The 23,012-nt window shown below is 44.1% G+C and overlaps 1 protein-coding gene across 13 annotated transcripts in view; it reads right to left on the bottom strand.

Moving 5' to 3' along the window:
* The window catches only part of LOC107391097 (IQ motif and Sec7 domain ArfGEF 1), a 116,699-nt gene that overhangs the window by 15,604 nt on the left and 78,083 nt on the right, over positions 1-23,012 (bottom strand). For 10 of the 13 annotated variants that reach the window (XM_070545048.1, XM_015968164.3, XM_015968165.3 and 7 more), the window contains 2 exons: positions 2,070-2,349; positions 641-1,923 (listed from right to left, as the gene is read on the bottom strand). In XM_070545048.1, coding sequence (XP_070401149.1) covers positions 641-1,923; positions 2,070-2,349 — 1,563 coding nt within the window. Of the gene's footprint in view, positions 1-640; positions 1,924-2,069; positions 2,350-2,708; positions 3,042-8,481; positions 8,777-20,169; positions 20,193-23,012 lie in introns of those variants that run through there. The other 3 variants (XM_054746012.2, XM_015968168.3, XM_015968166.3) reach the window with 3 other exon arrangements.

Genomic DNA, 23,012 nt, shown 5'->3' with positions numbered 1-23,012 from the left:
TCAGAGGCGAGGGGCTCATGCGGCAATATAACCACGATGCTAAACGCATCAGAATCGAGTTTTATCACCTTTCTCCTTTGCTCCTTGCCGCATTTACGAGACCCACAAATTCGGATTTATCACTCTGTACTGATGCGATGGTCTGTCTTATAAAAGAGGCTTTATTGACAACCTAAGGCTCCCTATTGGCGGTATGTTTTCTAGAAGAGGCTCTTGAATTCACAGCGTGACGTAGATCTGTCAGGATTTTCAAATCCTAGTGTTTCACCGTCTATTTTCTCTCATTAGCGAATGCAGCAGATAAGTGTAGGAGACTATTGTCCTGTTCAGCTAGCATGAAAATCTCAGTGACCAATAATAATCAGAAATATTCATTAGAAAAATGTTGTTTTCAGTCAACCACACCTTTGAGTCAATTTGAATCTCTGTCTATTTGAACAAATTAAACTTTTGGTAATATTTCTCTGAAGTAACACAAGTTTGTTTCCGCTGCGACACACATAAATAAAACCAAATCCTGTGATTTATACAAGGAACTGACTTGTATTCCACGGTTCATCTATCAAAGGTCTTTGTGAGTTTGACATAAAAACAAGTGCGTGCGAGTGAAGCACCTGGCTCATCTCAGCTCAGTACCTACTTGTTGAACAGATTGAGGCCGATGCGGTAGTGTCTCTTGCGAATAACGTCGTTACTGAAGATGGGCGAATCCCAGCTGTTGCGAGTCTCTTTGTGGTACGTCTGTTTGCTTAGCGTCTGCTCTCGTAAGCTGTCTCTCGACGAGGACTCCGAGCTGCAGTTGATCGTGTCGTTTGAGTTCGATGTGCTATTGATGCTGTCGTTATCCCCGTCTGAGAAGTCTGACTCCGACTTACTCTGTCTGTTAGCTGAACCATTGATAGCCAAGTGGCTTTCTAGCTGTCGGTGGCAATGACGCAGAGGCGCATCATCGTCCCGGGGAGGGGCTCGAGGAGGGGGCCCATGGGAAATGTGCTTGGGACTGGCCTGGGATGATGTTACAATGTGGCCGTGGGGTTCATATACAGGTGGCCGTTTGACAGAGCTGCGTTCAGAGCGATCACTGAGCTCTGCAGAGCTATCGCTAGGAGGTTCAATGGTCAATAGAGGGAGATGATCCATTCTGAGACGCTGCTCTTGGCAGTCCAAAGACGGAGTGCTGCGGCAGCTTGTGTCCGTGTCCCGACCCTCGTCTTTAGAGTCAATAGGCCAATAATCTTGGGAGGAGTTTATGGACTGGAGCCTTATGTCTGATTCTGTGCTGGACGGCTGGTCACCTGACCTAGACAGAGCCGTAGAAGGGGACATGTCCTCCTCATCAATGAACAGAGTGACATCGCTATAAGATGCCAGTGTTTCATCACGCATCCGTCCGGCCACCCTGCGGTGGGCCTTCACCACCTGATAGGGCACCTCCCCCTCCACCTTGGAGCAGCCCATGGCCTCAGGATCAGGACCTTCATCCCCCTGAAGGCTGCGACAGTTCAGTGCATCATCTATGGATTCAGCAAGAGACTTGACCTGCCTGGAGAAAGCATCCTCCAACTCTGTGATGGTGTCCGTCAGGTCGCTCTGCGGTGCAGAATGAGACGTCATGTTCGCCTGTTGGTGAACATCTACATCTCCACGCTCCGACTGCAAGATGGACAGCGGGGTACCATCCTCCGTCATTGACACCTGCCGCCCTTCATAGTACGAGCTGTGAACTTTCTCAGGGCCCTCAAACGAGAGTTGCATCCTCATGTTAGAAAGAACAATGCGTCTGGACATGCGGTTCTCAGACATAGAACTCCTGAGACGTTCAAAGTTCTTGTTCATCTGATACTGGCGGAAGGCTGTCTGGATGGTGCGAGCTGCATGCCGAGTTATGAATCTTCCCCCATATTTGCGCTCCAGCATCTCCACCTAGCAAAAAATGCAGTAAATTATCTGTAAATCTTGAATTAGATTTAAAAGCTGTAGTTGGTCTATGACTTCATATCGTCAAAGACATTCTGACATAAAGAAACTTCTAGCATTACCCAAAGTAGGTGTGACAGCTTTAGGGATACCTGTTTATCCTGGAGGTCAGCAGAGAGCTCGTAACTCTCAGAGAGCGAACGGGACCTCTTGATGGCCTCCTCCTCGGCCTGCTTACGAAGAATGGACTGTGAGTGCTGAAGCTTGGGCCGGCGGGGCCTCTGTGGCCCGGGTTGAACCCCGTGGCCGTAAAGCTGGCTGTCAAATCGGTCAGGGCTGATGGCCGAGCCGTGAGTTACAGGGCCCTGACCGTAGCTGCTTCTGCCATCCAAAGAAGGACCGCCATCACTAGGCCGTCCATCCCCTTCCACACTGTAATCAGAGTAAAATGGAAAATTAAGCAGCTTATAAAAACAATAAAAGTTTTTAAACAAGCACGTTTGAAGACTTTTCAAGTCAACAGGAGGTACCTTAGGTGATCAACTTTTCTAAAATGAAGAATTTAAAATGACCCTTGAGTTCCACAAACAAACAGAATTAAACTGCATTCGTGAGTGCAACTTCTTAGACATCGTAAATCTAAAGCCTAAACAAGTGAGAGGAACCTTCATTTACGGGTTTACATTGAAATTTATGTAAAACATAAAATGCCACGTAAACACACCAAAAACTGAACAGCCACCATTTCTGAATGAATAAATGTAACACGGGTGAAAACGGGAGGTACTCACACGCTCTTATGCTCTGAAACCTTATAAGAGGACTGTTTATTGCGGAATGATCGTCTATTTTCGATAAAATGCCAACTCTTCCTCCAGATCTTGTCCACCATTTTTACAGTGAACGGAAGTCCAGAGTGCACAAGCTCCTCCAGGAAACCAAAGCTTATGCAGAGTTAAATGACCAATCAGAGACCAATTACATCATGGCCGTAGGAGCAACGGCACACTGTTCCAGTTCAGGATTCAAAGTCCAGCTTAGAGTTGCACAGAGCAAATACGGCTTCATCGGTCCCATAAAAACAGAAAAAAGACAGGCTGTGGCTGAATCGTGAAGATCCTGACTACTTTTACTCTACGGTACGCTGCTCACAGAGTTTGCTCACAGCCAAATGTGTGTGAACCGTGACTCGACACACCCACACAGTGTACACAACCCACTTCCTTCATTAGACAGCCTAAAATAAACGTTTAGAGAAAACGGCCTGTCAGACAAAAGCAACTAATAGTGGAAAACAGGAAACTGAGTGGCAACAAACATGGCTCTGCATGAAACATCAGGATGTTAACTAGGAGCAGATGTGTTCATCTCTACCACCACCCAGCTCTTAGTGTCCAGGAAATGCAAAGAAAATGCTCTTAGGAGGCGTTCTGCAACTTGTGATGAAACAACAATCCTGTGTGTTCTTAGTCTGTTTTGAACAGAAAAACTTGCCACTTTCTGTCTGTGAAATCCTGTTTACACTAGACTGAACAATAAGAAATAAGCACGGTCATTCAGTAGTTGATTTATTACCAAAGACATGAAGTTTAAAGTAATTAAAAGGCTCATAAAGAGCTCTAATCTGTTCATGATGATGCTTTCTTTAGGAACATATTTGTAGGATGTTGCTGCTGCTAGCCTGGCCAGCCATCCCAGTTATGTGAGTAAGTGTGTAGACATCGGACAGCAGCTGCCTGTCATCTATTTATGTCCCAGCCTTTCCTCCATGAAAAACAACATCATGGATTTGTTTGCAAAGAAGAACGCCACCACATTATTGTAAACACATTTTAGTTTTCACTTAATAATGTAAGAAAAAACGATGAATAAATTAGTGAGTGTTACATTTAGGGTTGTCGTCTCTAATATGGTCATGATAGGGACAGCTAGAATTATTAAGATCATCATTTTCTACAAAATCATACCTGAGCAGTCAGATTCTAGCGCAAAGGCAGGGAACCCTGGTCCAGGACAGACTCACCAGGCTCTGCAGAAACCAGTTAATCACCTGCTGACTCAAATCAGGTGTGTTGAAGCAGGGAAACCTCTAAAACATGCTGGATAGTGGCTCTCCAGGGCCAGGGTTCCCTGCCCCCGTTCTAGCAGCTAACATGGTGGCTGCAACAGCACCACCAAGTGGAGGTCAGACAGATGTCCGTCAATGAGATTTTTAATAAATATGAATTTAGGAGAGACTAGTCTGAATAAGAGGCAGTATTTATTCATTCATGCTCATGTTGCATTTATGTCCTTCATACAGCCAATAACTTGTGTACAATAAGATAAAATAGGTTTACATTAAAGGGGATTCCTTATCTGTCTAAGTGCCCACTGCATGCAAATCAGCAGCTCCCTTCCCACACAAACCTCCTGGAGGCACCCTTTGGTGTTTGGATGCCCCTTCCTATCCAGCCAAGGTCAACAAGTGCCACTTATGCCAAGACCTCGAGGATCAACAGGAACAGCGCCGTTTCTACGGACATTCTCAGGGTAGCAGGTACGGACCGTGTTCAGCTGTGATCCAGCACGTGGAAATACGACAAAAATAGTGAGCTCTTATTCTGATGGAACCACACCAGAAAATCCTTCCTCATTACCCAACCACTACTGGGACAAACCTCCCCAACCATTAGTCACAGCAAACTGCAAAGCTGCGATCTGTGGAGTTGAGAGTCACACCTTGCCTGCTGTCTCAGAGCCAGAATACGTTTCTGCTGCTGCAGTTTCTACAAAAAAGTTTGATTTCAAGTTTGTGAATGTGTGAGGATATCTAACTTAGCTCAGGACAGCACTGGCACAGGCTGGCGAGTGATCGGCCGAATGCCCAAACCTTTGGATGAAACCCCAGTAAACTAATTTGGCACCACCAAGAGGACAGTTATGATGTTCCAGCTTTGTGATTTACTAAAACTTTCACTTGTCGTGTTATCACTCAGTCATACAAACATGCTGAAAGAAGCCAGGCCTAACAAAAGCCTCCCATGGTAACATTTTACCAGCAGAACTTTCCCTCTTTTTAGATATTTTCTGTTCCACATTCAACCAAGAATCCAGACAGTGTGAGATTGCAGGTTGTGAAGGGATGAAAGCTGAAAAGGCTGTACTTTCTGCTCCGAGGTCACCAAACACCCAGCAGAGTGAGGTCAGCTCTATGATGAGGAAGAGGAAAGAGAGCGGAAGAGTTGAGATTTTTCAAAGTGGAATTAAAAACGGGAGACGTCCAGGGAGAGGGTGTATCTTCCAGAATAAAGTATGATAGAACCACTAAGGAGGTGATGTATTCTCGAGACCACCTCCTGATTCTATACAGCCCTGAAATCTGATCCCACGGCGTTAGCAGTGGCCGTCCCTCTGGACGACTTCAAAACCAGCCCGTTCCTTCTGATGGGGCCAGTGGGCAGGGATGGCTGGCAGTGGGTTTCAGGGTCATGGGTTTGGAGGAGTGGAAGGTGGTGGTGGTGGGGGTGGTGGTGCCCCCCCCCCCCCAAAAAAAAACACATCCTGAGCAAACAGACCCAGACCCCTGACCAGGCCTCAGCTCGTTCTATCAGTCGGACCTGAGGGAGAAACATTCCTATGTCACGGAAAAGAGGAGTCACATCTCCGGGAGTTCTGGGAACAGAAGAGAGCTAATGAAGAGCAGGCTGAGTGAGCTGCAGTGTGGAACTAATGTAAGTCCCAAACAAAGGCACAAAGAAATGTCTAACCAGACTCTGACAGAGGGTTTTGGATTCCTTCTTTATTTTAGCAATAATTCTGAATTTTAAGTGAACATCTGGCTTCTCTTCATAACCGAAGAACAATGAAAGCTGGTTAGAAAATCTTTGTATCTTCATCAGAAACAACATTCCACTCTTACATCAGCATTCATATCCATCCGCGCTGGGTTTTAATGAGGATAACAACGTTTTCCTATAATTAAGGAGGGAATGTAAGATAAAGCTCTTGTTCCAAACACTTAAATACATAATCACACCCCTCTTGACCTCACGACAAAAACAGCATTTTTTGTGTGTGTGTAGATAAACACAGGCAGTAAAGCGACCCCCCCTACAGCACCATCACCCCACATGCAGTGACATTTGCTTCGAGCTACACATCAGCAGATGTTCCCCCCTGTTCAAAGTGGCTCACAGAGCTCATAAATACAGATGAACACACCAGATTTCACAGCACACTCATGTAAAAATCTATTTTCTTTTCAGATTGAAGCTGCGAAAACCGCACAAATAAATCAAAGTTCAGCAGAAAATAAAGGTAAAAGCACACACACAGATCTTTTGAGACTTTTTTCTCTCCGTAGAGCAGCAGTTTTTCTGTCACGGCTATAAAAAGACACCAAAGGAGTGAGATGGGAATTTACAGTTTGACACACAGCTGCATCCTGGGAAGCTGTGCAGGCCGGCCGGCTGGCTGACAGCGCCGCTCCTGAGAGTCTGCAGCAGGCAAAAGAATAGTCGACTGGAGTCTCGTTCCAGCTCATGGTTGATAACTACTGTCAGTTGTGTACTTTCAGTGTGAGAGTATTCCCAAGTACCTCTATAAACCACAAAACTGCCTTTTGGCAGCCAATCTCAGCAGAAACCAGAAGCTGAAAGTGTCTAGGTGGGATGCTGGCTGCTGGAGGACCACAGACTGAATGAAAAATGTTGACTGGCCACCTTGACGTCACTCATCGGTTTGCGGACTACTGTTTGGAAGCCCGGAGATCCGATCTGGCCATATTTATACAAGGATTTCAAAACTTACATATGAGAAGTGGATTTCACTGAGAAATACACAACCTCACTGGGTAGCGACTGTACAAACTACATTTGTGAGCACTGTTTTCCCCTAAAATGTCTCAAAAGTTTGCGAGAGTTCTGAATTTCTTCATCGATGGGTCGAAGGGTTTGCCTTCATGTCACAGGACTCTTATATGAAATGTACTTGTTTAAATAATCCCAAAGTTGTCCTGGAGTCTGGAGCTCACCTGGAACCCTCTCTCGAGATTAGCAAGAAGTGAAGCCAGGTTTCTACAGATCCAGGCACTTAGGGTGAAGGACGAGCCAAAAAAACTGTTCAACAAAACCATGATTAAGGCCAAACTGCAACAAAAAGTAGGTGTGATCTCTAACAACATGCTTGACAAATATTAGTTATTTATAGATGTGTTCACCTCCACAGCCCGGGAAGATGAGAAGTGTAAGGTCCAAGCTCACGCCAATAACATGTCTGGATAAATGTTTGTTTTCAGAATACCTTACAGCCATTTGCCACATTAAATAATAAAATAACTGTGCTAAGCTAATTAACATCTGATTACTTCATTTCAAATACTCTCTTGGCTGTGATGATATAGTCAGATGAGAAGCAGCAAAAACATTCATGAAAAACGTTCTAATGTTGCTTGTCCGACTGATGGTGTTTACACTGTTGTCACAACACTCCCTTACTGCGGATTACATCTGAATATCTGCCGTCATGGAAAGTTTCAACTGAGAAAGCGTAAGAAAAATGAATTTGATCTATTCTCATTACTAATAAACAGTAATTTTATACTGGATTACTCAGATTTGATCATTAGAGAGATTAGATTATCAATTGAGGAAAACACGGATGATTAAATTTGAAAATGAATGCAGCAGCTTTATAAAGTGTAAGTTAAACGACAATCAGCAACATGCTCATATATATATATATATATATATATACATGAGATTATTATATGAGCATGTGAGGTAAATTAGAATTAAGGATATTGAACAAAATTTTATTTTTTTTCTACTTTGTAATAACTTACTAGCTTATTTTGTGGCTTATTACAAATTGTATAAGATGAAATTTTATTATTATTGTTTTCGCATCAAACAGCCAATAAGCTGTAAATGCTATAAATAACATAACATTTTATTTACATTACAGGAATCACTAAAAGCTCTGAGCAGAAGCGCTCATCATGCTGCAGAGCTGGATAATTAGCTCAGACTCTCAAACGGAGGGCTTGATTAGTGAAGTGCAGCTGCATCAACTTAAAATGAAAGAGAATCTGCTGATTCTGAAGTGATCAGAGATCAATACTGCTCCCCTCCTGCCTCTCAGTGTGCAACAACTCAGCCATCGTCTGTGGGGAATAAATAATTAGCTGTCCTCAACTCCACGCTCAGCACCTGTCCTTGAACCAAGCAGCACAGTCACGGCCAGCGAGTTAGCAGGGGTGGGGTGGGGGGGGGGTGGGGGGCACTATAAACCACAGGAATGCAACGCAATATAGCTCACAGATGGATTCTGTACAGTAACACACACACACACACACACACACACATGGACATGATCTGCTTTTCATTGAGCGCGAGTCGAAACTGGAACGGCTCTTTGAAGTTTGTGGTCCAAAAGCTTTACCGTTCCTCTTCTCACCTCCTCACTGGCTCCTCCTGGAACCCCACACAAGCCCCTCCGTTTGTTGACCAAACAACGCCTCATCAGGTGTCTCTCCCTTCAGCGGGAAACAACAACTACAACACATTTTCACACCACTCTTACCAGCCATTCAGCTCCAGCTCCAGCAGCGACTGGGTCTTCTCTGAGTTACACTGCAAACACCACATGATGACCAGCACTCCTGAGATGATGTTCTCCAAAACATCAGCGGGTCCCTATGCCGCCTAAAAGCGTCCTCTAACAGGCAGAAACATCCCCAGACTGCCATCTGTTTTAGCTTGAAGCTGCCTGATTCTCATCGCTGTCCCCATTTCTGGTCCTGGCGGGCGCGTACGGTCCAGAGCTAAGTGGCAGTCTGTAATCTCTGACAGAGCTCTCTCTTTTTGTCTTGCTTCCTTCTCTATTCTCTGCACGCCAGGCTGGTAGGAGTTAGAAGGGGGTGGAGGCTTTGGAAATGGTGGAGTGTGAGCTACTGCCGGGCCCTGAGCAGTATGGAAGGGGGCGGGGTGCAGGGAAGGGGTGTGTGTGAAAAAGCACGGCGGCTTGTAGCTGGGTAGGATTTGGATGAAATACTTTCTGAGGCTGTTGGAGCTGCAGGTGAAGTAGAATGGGGGGGAAATGAGTTTAAACATGAAAATGGACTACTAGTGAGTATGCAGGAGGAAACAAGTGGCTTCAATATTTTAAGGAAGCGCGTTACACGGGGGGGAAAGGACTTCCAGTAAAGATAAAAGCAAATAAAAAGCTCCTCTATTAATAGATCCTTTCAGGGCTGAGAGGTGATTGTTACAATGTGCTCCACAAAAAGTCCAGAGGGGACTTTCCCTCCTCCTGCTGCACGTAAATCACTCCAGAGTTAAAGTTCTCCACCATAAATCCTCCCCTTTCATTCAGCGATGTTTGGTTTCATGCATAGGACCAAGTGTACGTCTCTTCTCATGTTGCATCTTTACAGCAAGGATCTGCTCATAACTGACAGCGCCTTGTTGCCGGAGTTCACAAGACTATCACCCCTCTGAGAGGAGGGAGCTGGGGTCAGACGTGTTTCCTATGTAATGACAGCGGGTGCAGGAAACGGAGGAGAATGGCTCCCACATGGCACACACACACACATAAACACACACACACACATGAAGATTCTACTAATTACAAGGCCAAAGCTCTGAAATGATCACCTCTACTCTCCTGTTTACGTCGTTTAAAGGTTTTAACTAAAAGGTGCAGAATTAGAGACGAAAACAAAAGAAGTGAATAAAAGGTGTTTTGCCCGGCAGTCGTGCAGAACGATTATGTGCAGAGAGGCAGACGTCTGGAGCTGATCTATTTCAGCGTGCGACCTTTGCTCTGCTGATGCCTCATGGAGGTGCAGACGTTACGCTCGGCTTACACATCTCCACCCATCGCTGAAATGCTAACTTGCAAAAAGACGAGATATTTAAACCTGGGGTCTTTAACCGTCTGGTCACACCTCACCCAGCAGGCAGGCAGAGGCAGGAACTTGGGATTTGGAAGTCTGCAGACATTAGATATTGGCTTTATTTGGCTGGAGGAGCGCAGGGAGCAGCCAACTGGAGTTTGTTTGTTTTTCAGGGAGAAATGAAGTAATTTCATGGTCTCATTTTGAAAGCAAAAGCACGTGACTGTGTCGGCGCGAGGCTTGTTGGTGAGGGTTCTCCTGAAATGATGGGATTTGTATTTAGTCTAACTTTAAGTCGGTGCAACTCCATCTGTGTGCCTGCCTTCTCGTGCCGCTTCCCGTTCTAGTGTTACGGCCCAGTCTAGCCGTGCCGTCTGGTCTGGTGAAGGCTCACTCCATCTCCCGAGTCCTGGATCTGCACAACGCTCTGCTCCAGCATGATGTCATTGAGAATTCCAAGCAGAGGCCCACTCTCTGCTCATAAAATACCATTTACCCCGGGGTCTCTCTGCCTCTCAGCTCCTTCTCCGTCAACCTCGCCTTCGTCCCCCCAACCTGTCATCGTTCTGCTTGTCGGGTACAGAAAGACGAACACAGACTATATACATACAGATAAAAACTGCTTCACTGGGTGAGTTCCCATTAAAAAACCTTCCTAATGGAACGAGAGTAAAAAAGACAACGCAGAGGAGAAGACAGCTCAGGATGAGAAAGTGGTCGCTTCCTGGAAAGATGGTGACGAGTTTCTGGCCCTTTGTGTTCTGTTAACATGACATCATGCGTTGTTTCTCTTTATCTGCTTCAGGCTGAATGTTGTGCGACTGAGGCCCGTGTTTAAGAAATGGAAAATGAAGAGAAAACTCGGCCCTCGCCAACATCTGGAAACGATCAGGGCGGGCTGATGTCATAGTTTGATACAAGAGAATACTAAATGAGATGTAGTGGCCCGGGAGGGTTTCAAACACAGAGGGGGGAAGCACGCTCCTCCTGAACAAAGAATGAGTTTGAGTAACAAAGATCTGGCAACAGATGTATAAATAGAGCTGGAATAGGAGTAATTAAAGGATATGTTGCCTCTGCTGATCGCATCCTGGCAGCAAAGCTGGACCAGATGTGTTGACTGTGTGATCCTAGGAGAGCGATGCAAGATTACCAGAGAAGTGATGTCTGAGAGGATCCCCCCCGCCCGCCCCTGTTTGTACATTTCTAAAGCAAGGAGTAGTAAGTAATCCCACCCTGAATAGAGATAATCTGCTCAGATGAGTGGAAACTTTAAGCCGAACCACAGGAGATGAAAAGAATATCATTTCATGTGAGCTGCTAGCGCCCAGGATTTCTCCTGTCCCCACAACTCAGACTGGATTCTTCAGTCTGTTGTAGAAAAGCAAATCCACGAAATCCTGTTTGCGGGCGCTGCCAGGCTGTATCAGCGCCGGAGAGGTGAGGGTGATGGCTCACCTACTCACCCCTTCACTTGCTCAGCCACTCAGGTAAATAACAACTACATTTATTGGAAAATGATTTAACAAAAACTGCATCGATGAGCAGAAATCCACAGGAAAACACTAGGAGGTGTATTTTAATTCTAGAACTTGAACAAAAATCCATTCATTCACACAGAAAGAGTCTAAAACCTATTCTGAAACCATCCACTAGGGGGTGTTTGATTTGTTTCTGCTCCACATACCATTCTTGTGTCTAGTTTTAGATGTTTGATCACATTTAAATAAATAATTTTAATCATCAGATTTTTTATTTTAGCAATAAATAATATTGTTTTGCTAAATATCTATTTATCTTCTGCACTTTCACACAAAGCAGGTTCATTTCTCAATAAACCAGAAAACAATATAGAAAAGTTCGGTACCATTGCTCTGCTCTCGCCTAAATAAACTAAAATGCAGCACTATGCTTTGCTCGCTTTCTTGCATGTTCTTTGTGTTCATGTGGGCTTCCTGTTCTGGTTTTCTCTTAACATTCCAAAGTCGAGCCAGGTGGAGGCTCAGAACGCCTCTAAAATAAGAATGCGGGTGACTGGTGACCAACTCTCTGGAATTTCTCTGCAATTTCTTAAATGACTGAGTGAGCACAGAGATGGCGAAGAAATAAATAACAGCCTTTCTGTGGAAGTGAAGCAAACCTGCAGTTTGAAGCTACGCCTCCTGTTTGTGGACTTTTTTCTCATGCCATGGATCAGCTGAACTCCAGATGCTCTTTTCATCTAACTGCATGAACGTCCTCACATTCCTCTCACCGTTTATGAAACAACTCATAATGTTTACTGTTAACATGATCAGGAGAGTTTGTCCATGCACAAGATCTTCAGCCCAGTCCCCAACGTGACCGGTTCTCGTGTTTCTCCTAAGCTGTTCTCAGGCCCCACCCCGGCATAAACACGCACACACTACAGCACAGATTTCTGCTGCTATAAATAGATCCATGTGAGGTGACACGCTCTGGTAAACACTGAGAGGAAGATAACGCTGCAAAGAACAGGATGGAGAATAAAGGTTCAGACAATAGAGGAGTCACCGAATGCTCATTTGGTCTTATCTGCTCCCCCGGCACATCATCATGAAGCACATTTCACGTTGAGGTCAGATGGAAAACAAAGAGGGACTTGGACTCGTTTGTGCTGCTGCGGTTAATGCAGCCATGACTCTGAATGTGACAAAAGGCCACAGTGGGTATAAATACCCTGTAGTGGTCATGATGACCATAGCAATCCATCACCAAGCAGCTAGAATGACTAAACAGAGCCCTTACAGACCCTCTGGGTCACATCGCCTCCCACTGGTCATGAATGAGACTACATGCTCCCTTGCAGGCCTGAACGGAGGAGATGTCTTTTAACATACCCGAGGTCAGATCCTTTTTTCTCTTCACAAGTACCAGGATGTAACAGACCAGCCTTCTCTGGTTGGGTGTGTGTGTGTTGGGGAGGGGGGGTGTAATCTATTTGTGGCAGACTCACACCTGTCTCAAGTAGTGACAGGAGTGTGACAGAGTAAAGGCAAGGCTTATTAACAAAAGCCTGCACAAATCGATGCAGCAGAAACTATAATGAGCAAATGTTAGCAGCTGTAGTTCTGACATCCTCGTCTGCTGGTAATCATTTTAAAGCACTAAAACTTTCCTAAAGTATGTCTTTTCCAGCCCAACAATCCCACCATGGTCTGGGAATCCATCCGACTGATTCCAGGGTTGGTTTTCAGAAGCCATCCATCAACGTTTCTTCGTCTTTAGATATAAAACCCGTTTTTCTAAATAAAATACCTGTATAAATGTAATTCTGGCAAGGGAACGAATATGGAGCCATGACATTTCAAAGAGGCTGAACGGAAGTCTTTCAGCAGAAATAATAATAAGTTTTTAAATGAATGTATACCAGCCACTACCTTTCATAATAACTTTACACATGGAAAATAATTAAAGGTACAATAAGTAACAATTCTACAGTAAATTAATCACAAAACAGACTACTGTTGAAACAGATTTCCTTCTCAGTGGGCTGGGGGTTGCAGAGTGGCATTTGTAATTCAACACCAGCAGGCAAAAAGCTCCAGAGCTGTGCACAGCATGTTGGCCAGTAACAGGGATGACCATGAAGTTGGTTCTTGTATTCCTAAGACGCCACAGCGTCTTTTTGTTTGGCTAATATCAAGTAAAGAAGGCTTAGAGGCTAACGTTGAGCTAACAATGCTAATGGTAAATTAGGAAAACAAAGTAGTTGGCTCTAAAAATATCTCAGGCTACTTTTACAATTACAAACAACTTGATGTTAAAGTGAAATGTACACGCTACAGTAGCAGAAGACCACACCGGGTGTCGCTCCTGTCAGCTAAGAACAGGAAACTGAGGCTACAATTCACACAGGCTCACCAACGTTGGACAATAGAAGATTGGAATAATGTTGCCTGCTCTGACGAGTCTCAATTTCTGCTGCGACATTCGGATAGTTGGCTCAGAATTTGGTGTCAACAACATGAAAGCATGGATCCATTCTGCCTTGTATCAACAGTTCAGGCTGGTGGTGGTGGTGTAATGGTGAGGGGGACACTTTCTTGGCACACTTTGGGCCCCTTACTACAAATCAATCATTGTTGCAACACCACAGCCTACCTCAGTATTTTTGCTGACCGTGTCCATCCCTTTATGACCACAGAGTACCCATCTTCTGATGGCTACTTCCAGCAGGATAATCCACCATGCCATAAAGCTCAAATCTTCTCAGACTGATTTCTTGAACATAACAATGAGTTCAATGCACTCAAACGGCCTCTACAGTCACCAGATCTCAATCCAATAGAGCATGTTTAGGACGTGGTGGAACGGCAGATTCACATCATAGATGTGGACTGCAGCCGACAACTCTGCAGCAACTGTGTGATGCTATCATGTCAGTATGGACCAGAATCTCTGAGGAATGTTTCCAGTACCTTGCTGAATCTGTGCCATGAAAGATTAAGGCCGTTCTGAAAGTATAAGGGGGTCCAACCCAGTACTAGCAAGGTGTACCCAATAAAGCGGCCAGTGAGTGTATTCATCTAGAATCTTCTGGTGCTAAACGGTAGCTGGGAACAGCCTTAAACTCACAGAACGCAAGCGAGAGTCACTCGTGCGTTTTTAAAATGGACTGCAGTACCCACATTTGACCACAGGATGTCATCCTTTCTCCATTCTCACACAATGAATTTATAATGCATAAAGGTGGCACTTCGAGTTTGGAAGGATTCTTAGCTACTAGCTTTAAATTTAGCTCAATATCTTTAAAACTGACAGAGTAAGCAATTATAACAAGATGTTTCTGAGAGACAAAAGATCTTTTGAGGTTTAAATTGTAGTCATGTCAAAGCTTCAGTTGTGGGCAGATACTCACCTGCTCGGTAGGACCATAATATTTCATTTCAGGACTGCAAATTGATTCGTGAGGATATAACCCCTTTAGCTGGAGTCATTTAGCCTTCCTTCAGCTCAGCATCTGAAGCTCACAGCGTAAACACTGCTGCTACTGAGCCCCGAGGAGCTGCTGCAAGTTCAACCATCTGAACTGGCACCAGTCATAGAAGAGCTGGCACTGCAAATAAAAGCAGCTTTTTAAATATGAACTCGCTGCACCTTCACATCCTTAGAGTCAGAAAAACAGACTCAAATGTGCCAACGTGTCTTTAAAAGAACCAAGTCTTTGTGTAGAAACACGCAAACCTTTTGCATTTCAATGATTATTCACACTAAGGTCCCAGAGGATGTTCAATAGTAAAACGTTTTTTCTTTATTTAATGGAACTCATTAAACTGGGAGGGAAGGAATTAGTCAGGAGAACAAGTTATTTCAGGATGAACTGCCAAAAATGGCAGATGTGGGAGAATTGAGAGCAATTTAGAGAATCATGTTTAGTTCAGTTTCAAGAATAAAACTCCTCTGGTGCCAGACAGGAGCGCAGAATTTCACCCTTTCATTTAAACCACTTAACTTAATCACAGCTCGGCAAAAAAGAAATGCAGATAAAGCTAGAAAGATGTTTAGACTGTCAGTTGAATCTCATCAGATTAGCATTTATGTGCTCTACAGTAACATGCTACTCCATTCGTTCTCCCTCATCTGAGGTTTGATGAGTGATGAAAGTTACTTACTGACAAAAGGTGCTGCGTCAGGATCTGAAAACGTCAGAGGAAATCCTGAATCTTTGTTTTTTCTTTCCCCTTTTCCTCAAAACTCTGCACATCCAAGCAGAAAACCGGCCCAGTCATTAATGAATGAACATGGGAAAACGAAACCTGAGCCAACCCGTGACCAGAACCTGATCAGCTGTGTTTAAATATTAATCAAAAGTTCAAACATCTCAACAATAAAACCAGAATTAGATCAGGAATAATTCATGAGTACCCTTCTTTCACCGAACAAAAACACACACACAGACGGCCAGCAACGCTTTCTGCATTTTTAACACAAATAATGAAAACTAAAGCCAGGGATACATTTTGTGCAGGTCATACAAGTGCTGAAAAACGGATTCATGTCGACATATTCCAGTGAAACGTGATGTCCTGAGCGTGCAAGTTCCTTTCATTCCACGTCTCTGCAGGACCTGCTGGGTGCAAGTCAGCAGATCTTCTATTTCAACTCTGTTCAGGCAGGCTGAAGCCGGTACGGGACAGGACGCCTGGTCTCACATGGAACAAGCATGCACTAATGCATGATAACAAACCTCTCCAGAAGGCAGGAATGCCTCCTTTAACCTCCATCTGACACGAACAGACGAGGGATATCACGGATGGATTTATTTACTAATTCAAAGTCAGCATGTCTGACAAGCCAGGAGATATAACAGTGTTTGGCTTTGGTTTGGGGCACAAAACCAGAGCTTATTACATATAAAAGCATCAACATGGAGTATTTTACAAGAAAGAACCAGATATTATTAGCTATTAGTACGGCATGAATTTCAAATGTAGCCCAGATCTGTCTGTTACGTTGACAGCATCCTTGGAGAACTGCTCTATGAAGCCCGCCTTTCTATTGGCTCAGGTCTCCACCGGGTCTATTGATCCGAAGCCCCTCAATTATGGAAAAACAAACCAACCAGAGATCACGACTGCTTCTTTGTGTTAGAAGACATTTTAATGCTAATTTAACAATATAAAAAAATACAATTAACAAAATAACTTGATTTGTTTATGCTTCCCCGTAGGCACGCTTTCAAATAAATGGACATTTACTGCTGGTAATAATTTAACAGAAGGCAGACGGGATGTTTTTCCTAGCGTTCCACAGCTTTCCCTGTGAGAGAACAGCCAGGAGACATTCCAGCTGACTAGGCTCTACCCATTGAAAAACGACCGTTGACTTCTTCTGACATTTTAATCGAGTGAACTTCCCGTCACCCTCCAGGGGTCAACAGGAAACATAAGGAAGAGCTCGGAGTAATTCTCACACACTGACTCAAGGAGGGTCGGATGTGAATGTCTTCTCTTTGGGTGGAGTCTACTCATCCCATCTGCTTCTCCGGTGGGAAGAAAACTTTCAAAGAGAAGGAAAAACGTTTCTTCTCTGGATCGACACAACATGAGGAAAGATGAAGAGTACTTAAAAGTGCAGAATGTTACAAAAGAGTCTCATGTTCCCGTCATTTTGGAAGGACGGTTTTACTGAAACATGTTTCATATCCAGTTGGCTGTGCCAGTTTTCTCCTTTCAAAACTAAGGAAGGAGGGGCGTAACTACCGTTTACTATCAGTGAGTGTGGGGGTGCCGTGCCTCCTGCGAGCTAATGCTGCAGCGCCGACAATGGGAATTTGATGACGGCCGGCAAAAAGCTCCAGAGTTGTTTAAAGCGGTTGCAGTAACCAAATTTTACCTCAGATGTCATTTTAACTTCATTTTTAAATAACGCACCTTTAAGTAAATCCCTAACTGTGAGATTATTGTTATTCCAACTATAACTATTAGTATTATTTTGCCTGGGCTAAACTAGCCGTTAGCTCATCAATCTGGTCAGATGTTCTCCAAACAAAGCTCTTTCAAAGAATAATCCAATAAAAGTTCATTTTACACAAAAACCCGTTTTACCCATCTGAAGCATCGACAGCTATTGGTCTGGAGTTGAGTGGACCAGGTAACACAATATACAGTATGCAATTATTATAGGACTTCACATTAAACTATGTGGGACCTTTTCTATAGGTGGGTACAAACCATGGAGGCTCCTGTCTTTAGCCTACTTGGGGTTGCTGCTTTACCATCGATGTCGTTGTTACTGGAACCAAAAGTGACCAAAGTTAGACGAGGAAGTGAAGCAGAGATCTTTCTGAAACCCGACTGGTCCAGAATACACACCATATCTGTTCAGCCGACCAACAACACACAGCAGAGATGTTTTGAAGCCTGCACCTGGTGATCATTATGGCTGTCGTGTCAAAATCCTAACTAATAAACTGACTATTTCTGACATTTTTATCCTATTTCAGCTATCAAACCAAGTCAATACTTTGGTACCTAATTTGCTTTCTAAGAAATAGGTAAATAATGAGGACCTTGTTCTAATGACTTCGCTGGAAGCTGCAGGAAAGAACAATCCTCATGTTAGATTCACTTGCTACAGGGCTTAGCTCCTACTAAACTCCTGAATGAACTATCAAACTCACAATTACAACCTTTCTCAGTGGCCTAGTGGTAGAGTGTCCGCCCTGAGACTGGGAGATCAGAGTTCGATTCCTGGTCGGGTCAGACCAAAGACTTTGAAAACATGGGACCCAATGCCTCCCTGCTTGACACTCAACGTTAAGGGGTTGGATTGGGGGGTTAAACCACCAAATAGTTCCCGAGCACGGCTGTGTCTGCAGCTCACCGCTCCCCCAGGGGATGGGTCAAATGCGGAGAACAAATTTCGCACACACACCTGTGTGTGTGACAACTAATGGGACTTTAACTTTTAACTTTAATTCAACACTTTTTCTATTCTAAGTAACTTATTGAAATACTTTTGTGTACTACTTCTATTTTACTTTACTGTACTTGTGCTGTTGCAATACCACAATTTCCCCACTGAGGCACTAATAAAGGTATTCTAACTATCATGTTCGATTTGAAGGCTATACTCACGTGTCTTTGGTGGCATTTTAAATGCAAAGATGCCAGCGACACCCAGAGATGTTTCTGCATAGATTTCTATTTCAGATCATGAAAGATCAGCATAATGATAATGTGAACCGACTTGCTGCTTGGTCATCGGGGCTCCTCTGGCAGCTCTTCTCTGCTTTTATAGCAGTAATGTCTGCCCGTGTTGTCTTTATGTGACTGATTATTCAGTTACACAAAAAGCTTAATTAGTTGTCCTTACAGGTTTAAAACTGATTCTTACTCAAATATGATTTTTTCTTTTTTTATGGGTTGTACTTATTCTAACGGAATAAAACTAATTACCACTAACAGCGCTGCTTCCTCCTGCTGAAGGAGTCTCCTTAAAATATGAACTCTAAATATATTTGGCTTTACATCTTTCAGGGCCTGAAACTCACAGCGAGATTGCGCATTACATAAACGATTCTTGCAAATTTGGTTTTTATGATCTTAGGTGTGTTCTTGCTGTGCGTTATTTCTAATTCCATGTTGTCGTTCTTTTTTAAAACACAGAAACGGTTTTGTTACCTGTTTTTGATGCTACGTTACGCTGACGGCTGCCGGCTTCTTCAGGCTGACGCTGATGGTGGCGCGTCACTTCCTTCGCAGAGGATGTTGTCATCCTCTACTGCCCGCTCTCCCCTCTCCGACGATGCAGTCCCATGCGTGGTCCAGCGTGTAAACATGTGGGACCATGAACAGGGACAACGGAGTTAACATGCTGGACCACGCATGGGACTGCATCGTCGGAGAGGGGAGAGCGGGCAGTAGAGGGCGACAACGTCCTCTGCTGCCCGCAGATAAACGGAGAAGGAAGTGACGCGCCACCATCAGCGTCAACCTGAAGAAGCCGGCAGCCGTCGGCGAAACGTAGCGTCAAAAACAGGTAACAAAACCGTTTCTGTGTTTTAAAAAAGAACGACAACATGGAATTGGTTTTTATGATGTTTTAAAAATATTTTCCAAAGATTCTTCGGAAAACATTTGCTTTACGAATGTTATGTGTTCAACAGAGAGCCTATTGGTGATAAAAACATATTTATGTACGTTTTTATTCCAGAAATGAGTTTGGACAGCGTAGGTGAAGTGAACACGGGTTATAATGATCTAACGCTCCGACACGATTAATTTTCTCTGTGAAGTGCCCTAATGCCTGTTATTCATAATTGGTTGTTTCAGACATGTCCCTTTATAAAGCAGCTGATAAAGAATTTAAACACATTTTAATGGGTTTAACGGTTGAGTCACACTTACTAAAAACCTCTGAATTTTATTTTAAACCAGTTAGGGTAACACATCCATGTCCAACTAGAGGGCGCTGCTTTTGAAGGGAACACATTCCAGTCAGCCACCGTCTGCTCTCTAGGTACTTCATCATCCCAGCTGTCCAACAAATCCATTGTGTAAATAAGGTCAACCGTACAGCACACAACAGCAAGCTAGCGATGACGTCTGAAAGGAGCCCTTCAGAGGGAGGGATTTAAACGCCCCGGAAACGGGACCAGATCCTTCTACTTGTATAATCTGTTCGTGTGTTTAAAGTGGAGCACTCCGAGCTCCACAGACGGCCCTTTGTAAGTGCGACAGGTCGCATTAAAGCCCGCTGGACCTCCTTTTCAAGTGCCTAAACATCTGTTCAGCAGAAGGTAGACTCATTCAGGAACTCGGAATCATGTTTAAGCAGCTTTGAGATGTTATTTTAAGAATATCCAATATTGACTCAAAGTAAAATAATGAGCAGAAAAGCCAGCTCACCGTGTCTGCATTTAGTGAGGTAGTCCTGGGATTCCTAGCTGCTTCACGGCTCCTAATCATCCCAGATGGGAATTCTGCCTTCTATTTGCTGTACGATGAAACGCAGCTCAGAAACGATACGTGGGACATGACTGAGATGAGTTTGTTGGAAACAGGCAGGGAGGGGGAGGCAGTGAGAGAGGGGCGAGTTGCAGTAAAGGTAGAGTCCAAAGTGTGTGTGTACTCAGCACAGAGCATCTCTGGCTACATCTGCAGCTCCATGCATCTAATGATGTCCTCACTGCACCATCCATCCGGTTAACAAGCCTAATGAGAGGAGAGGAGGTTCCAGCTCCTCCTGAACAAGCTGATCTGGGACGATAACAGGCTCCTGCCATGGGACGCTACGGAAAACATCGATAGGATGCATCGTGTAAGAGCCAAAGATCAGCAGTAACGTCCTGTCCGAGGCACCACAAACAACCCTTTCAATGAAAAAAGCTGTACAGCAAAAGCTAACTGTAAGAGTTTATTTGGCTTTGAGTGAAATACAGAAAGAGCTATCCTCTTCACCACATGAACAACATCAGTGCAGTGAGCCTTCTCACATTTTCTCCTCGAGTTCACTCTCCTTTATTTAAACTTTTGATTACTCTGTTCACAATTAGCTGACAAGAAATTGCAAAATGAAATGGAAGAAAGTCTGTTTCATTGACGTGGTTTGTGTGGATACCACCCAGAAATTAAATCTGGGAGATAATTTTGTGGTTTTCCTTTGTTGGTGTGTTTATGTCAGCATAATATCTCATGCACATTTGGACCAGTTGTAAAGAAACTCAGGATGTTTTAACTAAACGTAGCTACATCTAAAACTGGTTGGGTTCTGGAGTCCATCTGACTCAAGATGGCAGCCGCAAAAACGCTGGAACTTAGTCAGTTTTACAGGTATTCGAAGCGTCTCGTGATTTTTATCTTGAGAGGCGCTATAGAAATGATATTTTCTTTCTTCTATTGAGAAAGTTTGTAATTTAAACTAAAAACTCAGTTTGCAAAAATATCTAATGAATTATTATTATTATTATTATGGAGTCAATCCAATTTTAGGAAGACTCTAAAGCAGGCCAACCTAAATGGCTACAACTTAGTCCGATTTACAAATACTGAGCTAACACTTGGTGTGTTAACAGATCACACACACACACACACACACACACACACACACACACACACACACACACACACACACACACACACACACACACACACACACACACACACCTATCTCCAGGTTGGCTCAAACAACGTGAAAGGAGATCCGGTGTGTGTGTGTGTGTGTGTGTGGGGGGGGGGGGGGGGGGGGGGGGGGGGGCAGATAGACGACGCCGGTGGCTGGGAGGCTGCTCCAACAGTCACACCTGTCTGAATAGGAGCCTCCATCTGACTGGTTTACTTTCCACTAATCAGCACATCCTTCAAAAACCCCAGCCTCAATCAGCTGGGATCCTCAGACTCACTCAGTCTTTGAGTCTGTCCACCTCTTTTATTACACCATGTCTCTACTCCAGGCATCCACTCGGTCACCCCACCAAACATCCTCCTGCCCCAGTAAGTGGTTATTTACTCAGCCGCTGCCGCGATGCCTGCCTCAGCTGGGATGTGCTCACAGTCTGCGTGCTGCAGCTCTGCAAAATCACCAACTATTTCTTTCCCCTTCTTCCTTTCTTCAGGACGTACGGTGCAGCCGAAGAGGAAATGTGAGCACTCACTAAAGCACATCCTTAGATGGAGACAGAACCCTCAGCTGGTAACAAGTCACCTTAACACTCGTTTCAGTTTGTAACAAACCACCAGAGTGAATGTGTTTCATAAAACTGCCGAACATGACGGGATTTTTATTTTTATTCTGCAGATCAGACGAACATCAATAAGATGCTTAAAGGTTTCTTCTATAAATAGAATAAAACAGGTTTCAGTTTGTTTTGTTCAATTTGCATTAAAACACATGAATCCCAGACTGCTCTGTATTAAAAATATATTTTTCCTTCCAGGTAAAACTGTAAGAACAAAATAGTTATGTAAAACTTGGCAGTCGGCCTTAATGCTGGAGATCTGGGAGAAAAGCCAAAAAAGGGGTTGCAGCGGCCATGGTGTGCCTCCCAAAACGACACCAGCCCCATCTGCCTTCATTTGTCTCCTTTCTTATGACTCACAGTGGAGTTCAAGTGTGCTAATTCTCTAGATTTTAAAAAAGAAAAGCAAAACAGCTTCATTTTGGGGGGTTTTGCACTCTGAATCATTAAGCTCTGCAGCCACTGACAGGCAAACAGCACCTACAGCCACAAACTGTCCACATATCAGGGTGGGACATCCATGTAAGGCCTCTGTCTCAAAGGAGCTGTCATCAGTCCTTGGAGCTGGATCCTGCTCTGAAGTCTTTGTGCCAACAGATGGTGCTGGTGTACAGCGCCCCGTGCAAAGAGTTTCAGGACTCAATGACCAATTGATCGAATTTCATCTTTTATCAAAAACAGAAAGAAAACCAGGAGGCAGGAGTGCACAAAAAACAGCTGCTGCATGGAGAAAATATGACTTTGCCAGGGAGGGACACAATTAACCTCTGGGTGTTTGAAATGAATGAATGAATGCATGAATGAGTGGGGCCATCTGGAAGCATGAATGATGCAGGTATTTATGCCCCATTGACTGAAAGCAGGATTTGCTGCACGTGCTCAGATCTCAGGCTAGTTGCCAAGGCAACAGCAATGGTAGACACAAAAAAAGGATAGTTTCCACAGCAGACGTATTCATTAGATGCAGAAACAACAAGAAAGGGAAAAAGCAGAAGGAGCTTATTAGCACAGCTG

The sequence above is a fragment of the Nothobranchius furzeri genome, chromosome 15 (assembly GCF_043380555.1).
Source record: "Nothobranchius furzeri strain GRZ-AD chromosome 15, NfurGRZ-RIMD1, whole genome shotgun sequence".
Taxonomy (NCBI): domain Eukaryota; kingdom Metazoa; phylum Chordata; class Actinopteri; order Cyprinodontiformes; family Nothobranchiidae; genus Nothobranchius; species Nothobranchius furzeri.
The sequence above is the reverse complement of the archived record's forward strand: the minus strand, read 5'-3'. Positions and strand labels throughout refer to the sequence as shown.